The following is a 13,730-nucleotide window of genomic DNA, read 5'->3' on the forward strand; positions in this document are numbered from 1 at the left end:
ACTAATCAAATTTTAATATTGAATCAAATTATTATACAAATTCATTGATAATTTATCTATTAAAGATGCTTATGCCTTTTTAATAGAACAATGAGACATTTATTGTACAAACATTCAGCTCCTAATATTCAAGGCGCAAATGTAAACCACATAGCTAAATAAAAAAATGGTCCCAAGAGATATCTGTAGGGTTTCGTCCTTTGACTAACATTCTAACGAGCCATGGAAATAACTGAAGTGTTGTGCAAAGCCGTCAATGGATTTTCCTTCACATAAGCTCTGCAGACCTAGCCAACGACAACACAAGAAATTAGTCCCACATTTGTGGGGTTGCTCTGTGCAGTGTACATTTTCCACAAATGTAAAACTTTTAAAAACACTCCAACGTATCAATAGGTGCTTCATTCAGTGGATTACAGACGTTAATCTTGCTGTTAACTATAAAAAGTTGCATTATTTATTAATAATAATTACATTGTGGCATCTGAACTATGTCTCTGATCATTTTTAGAGCAGTTGGGAATCAAAATTCACGATGCACAACAAACAATGGTCATTTGTGCTAATAACCTTATTTTGAAACCTACTATTTAACAATTTGTAAGTGAGGCCTTAAAGAACTCATTAATAAGCTGCCCTTTTCCATCTGCCTGTGTCTGATCAGTGTCTGTTTTAGTCTCAAGCAACCTATATACTAATAAAGGAACTTGTTTGAAAACTCATTCCAAAAGAGGAAATAGAAAATGTAATTTACATGTAAATGTAATTAATAAATGTAAAATGTTATTGACCAATGGCTCTCAACATAGTTAAATTACTTGTTTGAAAGATGTGTACAAGTTCTGTTGCTGCTGTTGGTTTGACATGAAGGTAGTCTATGTTAGTGAGCTGATGCAAAGATAAAAAATGTTGAAAATTACATTAAAATCTGGAGAAAAGGATTGTTCTGGTTGTTGCAAAATCATAAATATGTTCATTTTGAATGCGTTTGCATTGTCACTGTAGAAGACCAGAATAGTTTCCCCGTGGGGTTTTCAGCTCTGCTGTGAGCTGAAATAAATCTTGACTCTTTCTAATCTAACACTTCAGTTCTGCAGTTCATTTTCTCTCAAAAATGGTAAGATATTTCTGGATAAACTTCTTCTGACGTTAATCAGTCAAAGGATTCAGCGAGTTGGTCAAAGACCAATGATAGGAACGTACAGAAGCTGAAAATTGTAAAGCTTAAAGTTTACGTTTTTTTTTTCAATCTTTAGTATTCATTCATGTCCCTTCTAAGGACTTCAGTTGACATAACCCCCATATTTGTCGATTCGCTTAGGTCAAGAGGGTGTACCTTTGATGAGTATAACTGTGAATATGGCATTCTCTTGCTGGTAATTTAATAAGACAGTGCAAACCTCCCAGGCAACAGTTTGCAACCAACTTAGTTGAGATCATAGGTTAAAACAATAGCATTGATCATTAAAAATAGATGGCTACTGTCTTTAATAATATAATCTCAGTGGTACACAAACACTTACAACAGAGAAAAATCCCTATTTTTCCAAAGCTTTAGCTGGTTAGCCTCCAACCAAACAATACAACTCCACAAGTTGCTCATCACTCAAGGTACTTTGTAAAGAATATCAGCCAACATTTGCCTTGGACCGTGGCACAAAATGGGAAATAGCCAATCAGCTACCCATTACAAGCGGCACCTGATAATAACATTGACTGCAATGGAACTGAATTAAGTATCAGGTGCTACATATAATAGGCAGTCAATTCGATATTGCCTGTTTAATGCCATCACTCAAGACAAATTACTCATCCCTTGTGTTTTATTTAGGCTTTTTGCTGAAGAAAGGTTAAAAAGTGCACCGTTTCTGTACAAAAACATGTTGTCCGATTCAGACTAACCTCAAAAGGGAAATATTCAGCAGGGTAAACATACCTTAAGAACAGCATTTCTCATGGTGGTGCCAGTAGAAATGACAGACTTGGCCCTAAAGTAGAACGTTGAATGTTGGGATGTCTGTCCTTGTCCCAGTTGGTTAAACTTCCTCAAATTTCAGAGCATATGTTCAAGGCAGTCTATGAAAGGGACAGGATAAGGAAAAAAGTTTGTACAACTTATGTCTAACTTGTATGTTAACTAATGCCATGACAGCCATGGAGGAGACCAGCCAAGGCTGCAAACTCTCAGGGATGAATTAGGCTGTATGTTAATGTGTGATATGTTTGGTAAAGTGAGCTATAATTTTGACTTATTTTAACTAAAATAATCCTATCTCCATCAAGAAAATACAACTACCTCACTTAAATTATACAGAATTGATGAATTTATAGTTTTAAATGGCATTAAAGAATTCATTGTTACTATGCAGAGGCTGTTTGTGGAGGAGTTCCTTTGTTGCTATCTTCACTCTCGAGTGGGTGCAGAATGTCTGAGTAAGTAATGCTTTTGCACTGTGCTAATCGGGCTCCAACACCCTTTGTTTACGTACTTACCTAAACGCTGCCCATTCTTACATTTGAAAATAGAAACAAGGATGTGGTTTCAGTTAGTCATGCTGTAGTCACTCTTACGTGAAAAATTGAAATGAAATGCTAAGTATTAATATCAAATGCCAAATCCATGCTGCTGTGGAATTACTACACAGATAAATTTAAAGGAACCTTCCTGACCTTAAATACATAAATGATATATCCTTGTATTTCTCACATTGGCAGTTCTCAACAAAAATAATTTAAAAACAGATGATGTTCTGCTGTTCTGAGGAACATTTTATCGTGATGAGCTGGCAGAAAATATAACATTTATTAAAGCATTCATAGCACATAATGCAAACATTTTAATAGAGCATAGCCACATTAGGAAAAGTGCAATGCATGTTCACTTTTACTGATTCACACGGTTCACTTCCAGCAGTCCACATGGCAGTGACCTCAAGTGGCCCTCGCAAATACAAGATAATAAATGGCTGCCAGTGAATTATATGATGCATTAACTCCACAGAATGGTCTGGTGATGTCATAAACCGCCAGAAACAAATCTTGTGTTCCATAACTGCCAGCAGAGCGCAGGTCAGAACAACAGTCTTAGACTCGCCATCACTTTTATTTTGTTCTTTACAGCATGGTATAGTTTGTTTTTATTAAGAATCAGAAACAATGTTCATTTCTGACTTTTCTTCCAGTTGGCAATAAGTGGGATATGACGGCGACACAATGAGAGGATAGTGATGGTGTCGATGTGCGTTCTGAAAGCTTCTGGGATCATTTGACTGATATCTGCATACAAGTTGACTAAGAAATTAACTCTACGCTCTATATGAGAGTTATACGCTATTGAGAAAACACATGCATTTCTGCTTTACCCGTTTTTAATAATGGTTCACAAATTGATTTTGAAAGACTATTGAAATGGAAAACTTGAATTATGAAATGGTAAAGAAGAGTATAATAGTCCTTTTTTTATATGCCAAAAAATATTTCATACAAAACACTACTTATATATCCTATAGCTTCATCATGTTCTTTAGTAAAGCTATGGTTTCTTAAGGAGCATTTATCACTTAAGAGGGCCTGCATTGTGATTTCCAAAATATTACAGATCATTTTAATGAGTAAGAGTGCGATGTTTAATGGGAAAAGAATTCAGATTTTTTTTTTATCATTGGTGCTTCAAGCCGATTTATTTAAAAAGGACTTGAAAATGGTGTCCTTCATAAAGTTTGACCAGAATGATTACATTCCATAATGTAGCTCAATGCAAAGCCTAGACTTTGATTTTGGCTCTCTTTTTTTTCCAGTTACACAGAGGCTTTTTTTTCCCCCTGAGGTTAGGCTCCCTTCAATGTGAGCTCTGTGATCCCTTCATCTCCCTCTCCATGGTAACCATCAGCATCCTGGCAAAAACGCACCTCACCCAGACAAGGGCATATTCTTCCCCATCCAGCATCTGGACACTTTTAACAAACTTACTGCTTGTCCTTCAACCACAACAGGCCTTGCATTTCCGTCTGATTCAATTGAAAGTAAAATAGCAGCTTTTGATGTTTTGCAATTAGGAAAATCATAAATAATGCAGCTTCTGTGATGTTATAAAACTGTAGCAAAATATATTTCCTCAATAATAAGACAATCATTAAACTATTCAAATTATCAATTGCATGTTATTAGTTTGACTGTAATAAGTAGTAAAGATATTTGATATATTTTAAATGAAAAGGAATATTATATGGATCAAATAACAAGAATAAATTGTATCCTCTTGCACACAAATTAGAAATTGCTGCTCATGAAGTATTTCTATAAATTAATTCTTTATATTGGAAAAGTCAAACTTTTTTTAGCTGGTGAGACATCTTCAGGGAAATGAAGGAATTAATTGAATAAATTGTCATCTCTAACAGCCTTGTGTAACATTACATCTGAAAACAATAACTGACTGCCCTGAGCATGTTCTGCTTTCTGTTAAGTTGTAGAAATAAACAGCCCCTCACACCATCTGCCCTAACCTTTTCATTTGTCAATTCGGAGTCAGTTCTAGAAGTTCCGAAATCTCCTGGCCAATTCCCTGAACTAGAGTTGATTCAAAAAGCAAATCTCAGCGCCTTACGGGTTTAAGCGAGAGGTAACAGACACTTGTAACTCTTTCCTTTCCTTAACAGCATAGCTAAAATTTGGGGAATTGGAAAACATGAACACAATCAGTTGTAACTTCAGTTGTGCAGTGATTCAAGCTTTATGGTATATTGGTGCTGGGTATGAACCAAGTCGAAGGCAGTGCCGGGCTGCAGCAGCCTTACTTCAACATTTGGCTGAACCCTTCAACAAACTGACAGCAACTTTAAACAAAAACACAAACCAAAAAAGAAATAATTGTAGTTTCTCAAAAGGGCCATAATGCACTTCATTTTATTTTTAGGGGAAATTAGCAATCAGTTCAACCAGTCCTACAACGTGTGAAGGCATTTTATTTATAATGTAATTCCTTTCACACAGAGTGTGGTTAAGAGTGCTCTTTAGACAACGCTCAAAATTGTGACCACATTCTTAGAAATGTGATTCGATAATGTAGAGATCTAGACACTTCAGCCACGGGACTGATTATTCATTGATCCTTATTTTTAAATCAGCAGAGGGTAAAATAGCTACAGAGTTTTTTTGGCCACTAGACTGCATCAGCAACACGGTATTATTAAATTTTGAACATTCTTCTACATTTTTCTTCAACTAAAATGAATAGCAGTTCTGTTTTTTTTTTGCACTGTGTACCCCAGTTTCCAGAGATCTCAAACAATGAGACACAAAAAGCACAATCTTTTGGGACAACTATGCAGAGACACCTTTTAAGCAGCTGGTAGGGAACAAATTCTAATGGACAGAAACAAAGATCATTTCTCTTTGCACGCTTGAGAAAATCACCAAATGGTGTCAGCCTTTCAGAATCCATTGCTGGTCTCCCAGTGGCTCAGTGAGTTTGCCTACTGAATAGATGACCCTTACAGACCATACAAATCTTAGTTTGATTATAAGTCTGTGCAGTTAACTAATCTGGAATGTGGATGATAGCAAGAGGAGCTCAGTTGAGGACAGGTATAGGCTTAGTGCTGAGGAATACAGTAGTTAAAAAGCCAAGCTACAGTCACTGTCATGGCTCGCACACTTATAATGGTCACTTATGCAAGGTACCAGAGGGGAACTAGTGCACACTAGTATGGGGAGAAAATCAGAACTTTTTGTTAATTGAAATCCCACTGCATCCGATGCAACAGCTTATTGCTATGGTTTAGGAACCTTCTGCTGCTAGCACTGAGTTTGTGACTTTTATAGATGAATCTGAGCAGTAATGTAACAAGGAACGCAGCCAAAGCTTTGCATTAATGGTTAGCAGTTCCGATTCTATTTAAACCTTTTTCTTCAGGTGTGTATGATTGAATGGATCAAAAATGCACCTGTGGCATTTTTATTTTACCTGACTACACAGATTGGAACGTTATTCTACCTAGTAGGGAAACTGGTTCTACTTTGAAGTTGGTGGGCCTATTCTTCTGAAAAACATCCTGGCCTCCTTACTTACACTTCACACCCAAAATGCTTCAGTCAGGGCATTGCACAACGTGCATGGGCATTTCTACTGAAAGTTTCTGCTTCTTATTAGTCACCCAGGTATCAGCAATGCTCAAGTGTCGTAAGCATTCTACGCCTCACTCCAGCTGGTTCATTCCAGCAATTTCTCCAGTTCAAACATCAAGAGTATAATTCCAGTATCAAACTCGCCCAGCAAAAGAGTCTGGGGTAAATTGCACAGAAAAGGAAATCTCAGAATAACCAGATAATCAACCCATTTTATGGTTTAATTTCTAATAGAAGTTACGTGCTATCGAGTGTTATAGAATGCTAGAATGTTGCAAATTACACAATGGTTCTTTATAAAGGGCCCTTCCTTACACTGAAGCCATTGGATGTTGCTACTAGGGCTACAGACACTTCCAATCAAGCAGAGATCCAGTATTTCTCTGCTCTATCTCTTTCTTCACTCCAGCTATGTGCCACCAAATTCATTTGAAGAACTAAAAGTATATATCCCAATAGCTGTGCCCTCCACTCTGGGACACGTGCAGAGTGAGGTGCTACTGGGCACCATCTAAGCTGCAGAGCTTTCCTTCTGTATGTTATGATGTGTCATGAACTAGAGTAACATCTGCCCATCTCTAATGCAGCTAAGGTATTGATTGTGTAACAAATCGGACGCAACATTTATTCAGGGGACCTACAGCAGCTCCTTCCAACTTTATATGTCTGGGTGATGCACATGGCAAACTCTACCTTCGAAATGCGATGTTTTAAAGCTTCGAAGGCTCTGAACTGGGCAATGGTGACACACCGTAGTCGGTAGAGTAATATAAATGAATAGGTGATTACAATGTGGTAATCTCAGGATACTGAAATAAAGGTGATGGATGAGGTTCGAGCTCTTTAGAATTGCAATGCTCTTCCCCCACCCAAATCTTTGTGCAAACTCAAATTGTGCACTGGTATTTGGTTGTTTTCGGTTTTGACAATTTATATTATTTGAGGTTTAGATCTTGACATTTAAACACAGCTGGAATGTTTTGTACCGACTGCTTGCAAGCTCCGTGTCACTAATGCATTCAAACTAGATTGCAACAATTAATATGAAAGCGTTGAAAAATGAACACAGATTATAAGGACATGTAGAGGCAATCTATGTTGTTTTAGAGAGGAATAGATACCCAGGGATGGAGATAATTTAGTGGTGGGATTCAGATAATATCATAAACCTTGACTGAGAAACTTGGATGATTTACATGATTCGTCTTAAATCCCAGGATTAGACTTTATTCATTTCCCTTTAACAGGCGTTAGGCTTTTTAAAAAATTGTCAGAGATGAAATTCCGTCTTAAAGTTAAAAAAAAGGCGGCTTTTCTCTGTAATTAACAAGCCGCCGATGAAATAGATGAGAATGTTATGGCTGCAGACTATGATTCCTGAGAATTTGATGTTGCTAATTAACAATTAAAAGGGGAAGGATCCTGCTTTTTACTGAGAGATTCCTCCTCCCCCCCCCCCCCCCCCCTCTCCAACCACCACCCCCATCCAATATTTTGTCATCGAACTGAAGTCCCTGTATCCAAGAGCTTCATGCCGGAATGCGGTCTGGTTCCTGGGATCAAGAGCGGGTCAGCGGAATTCAAAAGCGATACCCGTTGACCAAATTTGTCAGATCGGGAGTTACAGAGAAACTCTCTGAGCTCACCTCGAGAAGCGGCACTGAAGGCTTGTTGCTTTCACGTCGGAGCCTTGTTGCAGAGTAACGTCTCCCAAAAAGTGTTTTACACCGGGCGTCCCCTACACTGCTGCCCCACAAAACTGCTGCAAGTCTTCGCCTCTACTGCAGAAGCTGCAGAAAGTTGTGGGATGTTGTTACACACAAAAACCTGGAAACATGTCGGGGAGAGAGAGAGAGAGAGGCTGACGGCAAAGTACGCACTTTCGCCGCCTTTCCAAGACACACCAGCGACTACACTTCAGAAGCGCCTCATTGGTGATAAAACGCATCGTGAAAACCGTCCGAAAAGGCGCTATATAAATGCACATTTTAAAAATCCGTGCCACCTCCTCACGACCGGTGACTCGCTCTCTGCAATGTTTATTTTTTTCCCTCTGCTGCTTGAGTGCGAACTCATCCCATGTGCATTGTGGTTGGTGAAGTTACAACAAATGTTCCCAGAAAGATTCTCACATCAGCAAGAGTTCCAGGATAAATCACACGTGCAACAATGGGGATTCCTCCCCCCCCCCCCCCCCCCCCCCCCCCTCTCCTTGCCCTCTTCCCCCGGTCCCGGGCTGATCCATCACTCACATTCGGTCATCAATTCCCAAAAGAACCTTCCGAATGATAATTGTGCTGCAATTCTGAGCAACAGAGCACTGGCGAAGGTCAAACCTTGCCCCCTGGTATTGGACTTCACTGGGGTCATTCACCTGACCAGAGCTGAACCTCTGGCTTCACATTAATGGAATCAACCCGCATTCTCTTTCCAAACTCCCATACAGAGGGGCAACGGCGCATGTGGAGCCCTAACCACATGTGTTACAGTGAGAATAAATCAGACTTTTCTGTGAACTGTCAATGAGCGAAAGTTACTTCAATCGATGGGTAGAAAAAGAGATATGGATGGGGGAGGGGAGGACAGAGAGGCAAGGCGACAGTAACAGGGAGAGAGAGAGAGAGCCTGCAGGTAGACAATCGCAAACAGTCACACAATATTATTCAAATGGATTTCACACAACAGAAAATGTATTTTAGAGGACCGTGCGGCGATTGAATATTTTAAAAATGACACATCTGCATATTTCTAATTCAAAAGTTGACAAGACACCAGCCTCCAGTTAAAAAAAAAACTTTGCTCGGAGTTTTAAGGCGAGTGAAACTATTATTTCCTAATAAGTGTCAATCAATTTGCAGTCTGTGGTGTGGAAACTTACCATCTTCCCCAAGCGCTCTGCATCGTAATGAGAGTCCGCCGTGTGATGAGAACTCGCAGCCCAGAGGAAGGCTCAAAAATAAGAGGGAATAGATACATCCACGTTGAGATTTGCGGGACTAATGGGAATTAAAGGCCGATGTAAGGCGTGTATGTATGCCGAGAGTAATGGTGCCTTGCAAACTACGATCTAACATTAAAATGCCCTAAATTAACATTAAAGGACGTGCTTGTGTTTGTAAGAGACTTCCCCTGCAGCACGGAGACCTGCTCTGAATGCTGTTTTGCAATTCATAGAATTGGTAATTTGCTGTGGGGCATGGGAAAAAAAACGTGGAGAGAAAAATAATCAAGCAGGACTGGAAAAGATGGAAATGAATTCCCGGTGGGCTTGGGAAGAAATAAGTATCAACTGTCTAAAAGAGTAAACAAAAACGTCCAACTTCATTCATTTATCGAGATGCATTGTCCCAGTGATAAACTGGATCGAATGATCTCGGTGGCTAAGATCAAGCGTCGGATCAAGGCCAAGATCAGGTGTAATGCTTGTTCTTGTCAGCTTGGATCTGGCTCGTCTCTCTTGTGGGGGACCGTGGATTTGGATTCAATTTGAATTTGAATTGTTTTTTGGAGCAAGCAAAGGGGGCTGGATTAAGGGTTTGGCCCAGTGCAGTCTGCGCACTGGCTTTGTCACTCCGAGAAAGGAATAACATTAGAAATGGAGGCGGATAAGAACAAAATGTCATCCCCCCCCCCCCCCCCCCCCCCACCACCACCACAGCAAGCCGTCTTTGTTCATGTTATAATGAAAGATGTAAAGTACGATTTATGCAGAAATCGTTTATCTTTTTGACCCCATATCTGGTTGCATTCTTGCTAAACATGCAGCCACTCTTTTTAAAGGTCACTTCTGTGCTCATCAATTTGAACTGTGTTAAAAGAATGAGTTTTATATTTGTTAAGAAAGAAAGTCTGAAAGTTCTGCAAATATGACATCCGAAATCTAACTCCGGCTGATTTGCTCAGTGTGTCGGTGACAGAAGTGGTGAGAAGGGATCTTGACTCTCTCCAGGAGTCGGCAGCTCAGTGACAATAATCGTCTCTGTCCCCATATATATATATATATATGTGTGTGTGTGTGTGTGTGTGTAAAGATCACACAACACACAACAATATCAGATCAAAAGGTGGAGAGAACAATTAGCAGCCGAGCCTCTTCAACTTGAGGACATTTTCTGCTGAAGAACATTGGTGTTATCTTTCAGCATCGCCCAGCCATTTATTTCCGCACGCTTTTATTATTACGGGGTGGGTTTTTTTTTGGCTTAAATGAAAGATCACTTAGTTTCTTGTCCCCCACGTGGCCGACTGAAATTGCATAAACCAGGAAACAGTAACCAATCGCTTCTGGAACCGAGTGCCGGCGGATGGGATCTAAAACTCCAAATCAGTAGTGACTGCCAATGGGCTGCCCCGGGCTGGGGAGGGGGAGGGGGAACCTCCTGCCAATCAACACCGGATTGGTTTATCAGGATTAAGGGGGTGGGGCTGCCTGCCGAGCAGAGAGGCTGTCCGCCAATCAGCATGGAGGTGAGGCGGGGCATCTGCTGTCAGTCAGTTGGGGTGAGCCAATGGGGAAGGGGGCAAAGGCGTGTTCAGGACTCCTCGCCCTGTCTCCGGCTGCTCCACAGCCGGCTCTGCTAAAGCTGTGCAAAGTAGCTGCAAGCCCGTCAGTTTGGAAGTGCGAGTCATGGCCACCACAGCTTCGGCTCATTACATTCCCAGGAATAACTCGCTCCACTCGAACTCGTTGGTGCATCCGGACTCTGATAGGATGCATCCCGGAACTACCTACAGAGAAGTGCAGAAAATGGTGCAAAGTGACTACTTGCATGGACTGAGCAGCAATGGGCACCCCATCAGTCACAGCCATCAGTGGCTTTCCTCTATCACTGACGGGGCACCTTGGGTCACCGCTTCTCACCTCGGGCAGCAAGATCCAGGAAAGGCCAACGTGCAAACGGCCAGGGACGACCTGGGCAACAGCCTTCACCACCGGCCCCACCACATGGTGCACCCACAGACTCATGCCAACCACCCCGGCGGGGCATGGGGACCGACGGCTGCACACCACCTCCCGGGAATACCGTCCTCCTCCAACGGGCACCAGCCCCTGCTTTACTCGCAGCCGGGCTTCACCAGCCTCAACAGCATGCTGAGCCCCCCGAACCCATCGCTGCACCATGGCATGACTGATGCTCTTCATGAAGACCCAGGTGGCCATGACAACCACCAGGAGCATCCGCCGCAGCACCACCAGGACCACTCGGATGAAGATGCGCCCACTTCCGATGACCTGGAGCACTTTGCAAAGCAGTTCAAACAGAGGCGGATCAAGCTGGGCTTCACCCAGGCGGACGTTGGCTTGGCGCTGGGCACCCTCTACGGCAACGTCTTCTCCCAAACCACCATCTGCAGGTTCGAAGCTCTGCAGCTCAGCTTCAAAAACATGTGCAAACTGAAGCCTCTGCTGAACAAGTGGCTGGAGGAGACTGACTCGACTTCAGGGAGCCCCACCAGCATCGACAAGATTGCTGCCCAGGGAAGGAAGAGGAAGAAGAGGACCTCTATTGAAATTGGAGTGAAGGGGGCCTTGGAAAACCACTTCTTAAAGTGCCCCAAGCCATCAGCTCATGAGATCACCAGCTTGGCTGACAGTCTGCAGTTAGAGAAAGAGGTGGTCAGAGTTTGGTTTTGTAACAGAAGGCAGAAGGAAAAACGAATGACCCCAGCTGGAATCCCCGGCCACCCAGGCATGGAGGATGTATATTCACAAAGGGACACTCCGCCGCTTCATCACACACTGCAGACCCCAGTTCAATGACTGCTTCACACACCCTCGCCAAGATAAGAAAATACTTTAAAAAAAGATATAAACTGGATTTTACAAAGCAAAAAACAAACAAACGAACTAAAAAGGGATCTAGCCAGTGTGCAGCAGAGAATGTTATTTAGCACTGGACTACACACACACACACTTAGGAGAGAGGGGAGAACACACATTTCATGCAATTATTGTGGTAAATCAAGTGGTTATTCCCCCACCCCCGCCCCCCGCTGTAGAACAAAGGTTTTTTTTTCTCGTAGCTAAATTACACGGATAATTTGCGAAAGTTGTAGCAAAAAAAAACGTGTTCTTGGCTGAATTGTTTCAGGGGGACCTCCTCACAGCAGCAGCTACTCTGAAAGGGTGAGAATGAGTTGAGTTTAATCAGAAAGTAAGATGGCTATCGAATTGTCCGCGTACAGCCGCTGGTGTGTTAACTAAAGGGAGTCTGCTCTTGGGAAAAGGCTTGTATTTATTATCTCGAACGGATCTGCCGCGAATTTTGTAAAAGATTTATTTATATATAGTTCGCCCTCGGAGGACCTGTCTTGTAAGTTATTTGACGCCCGCAGGTCCAGTTTTTCTGCCTAGTGGCCCTGCAATGTTAAATTAAATAAAATTCCAAAAAAACGATGCATTGGGAAGATGGTCTGGCAACTCCAGATCAAGCGAAATGTTTTCACATGCAGCCGTGGGTGTTCCTAAAAGAAAGCCTGGTTTTAACCGCACACGTACTTGATGGGGAATCATTTCCCAAAATGTTATTCTGGTCATTTCAATCTGTAAACCGTTGAAAGGCGAAGAGAGACGTCAACAAGATTGAAGTTTGAAATCAGCATGTAGTTTTTTGTCATTGTCCAAATTCTAAAATATAAAATTAGACAAGTTCAACTGTGTTTGAGGAACCCAGGAAACTGACGCTGCGCCCGTTGGCAACTTTTGATAATGTGTCTTTGACATTTTAGGATCAGGCGGAAACATGTGAGGGGCAATAATTTGGAGGGGTTCAGATGGCTCCAAAATATCTGTTTTCCCGTTTATTTTAGCTAATTGCAAAGTAAAAACAATTTGAAAGCAGAAATGTTGGACCTTTTGGTCGTTGAGATGCACTTAAACGGAGTGACGCATTATGAATCCATTCCGCCTGTGAGGTTTCTGTTTTGCACAACAATAACTTAGAATTTCTGTGCATACAGATAATATAACAAACACGTTTGTGCAGCAGTGTTACAATGTCATCTACTGGCTCTCAACTCTCATGGGACGTGAATGACACACTCACACACACTTTCTCACACATACACTCACTCACACACATAAACTCTCACACACTCACATACACTCTCGCACATACACCCACTCACACTCACATATACTCTCACACGTTCACTCACACACACACACTCACATCATTTACTCTCACAAACGCACACTCACACATGCACGCACTGTCTTACACACACTCTCACACACACTTTCACGTTCACACACACACTCACTTTCTAACACACACTCAAACAGACGTTCTCACAAGCTGTCACACATATACTCACACATACGCTCACACACTCTCTCACATGTTCTCTCATACATACACAAACACACTCACATTCTTTCTCTCTCTCACACACACATACACTCCTCCCCAACACCCCGCCAAATCTCAGGAATTAAAAGAACAGGTTAACGTAAAACGCCTCACTCCTTGGGTCGCTTTTTTTCTGCCCAGATGCTTGAGCAGAAGCAAAAGATACATTTAAAGTGAAATCGTTACCGTTGCAAGTAGCAATTTTGCTACTAATTAGCCAGTTGACGTGTGGGACAAATGTGTTAGGGTCTC

The 13,730-nt window shown here is 41.7% G+C and overlaps 1 protein-coding gene across 1 annotated transcript; it reads left to right on the forward strand.

The window, feature by feature from the left end:
* The first annotated feature begins 10,708 nt into the window (after positions 1-10,708).
* pou3f1 (POU class 3 homeobox 1) lies at positions 10,709-13,286 on the forward strand. Its single transcript, XM_038800904.1, has one exon. It carries the CDS (start codon positions 10,754-10,756, stop codon positions 11,885-11,887), a length of 1,134 nt encoding a protein of 377 aa, XP_038656832.1. The 5' UTR covers positions 10,709-10,753; the 3' UTR covers positions 11,888-13,286.
* The last annotated feature ends 444 nt before the right edge of the window (positions 13,287-13,730 follow it).

Source organism: Scyliorhinus canicula, chromosome 1 (assembly GCF_902713615.1).
Source record: "Scyliorhinus canicula chromosome 1, sScyCan1.1, whole genome shotgun sequence".
Classification (NCBI taxonomy): Eukaryota; Metazoa; Chordata; class Chondrichthyes; order Carcharhiniformes; family Scyliorhinidae; genus Scyliorhinus; species Scyliorhinus canicula.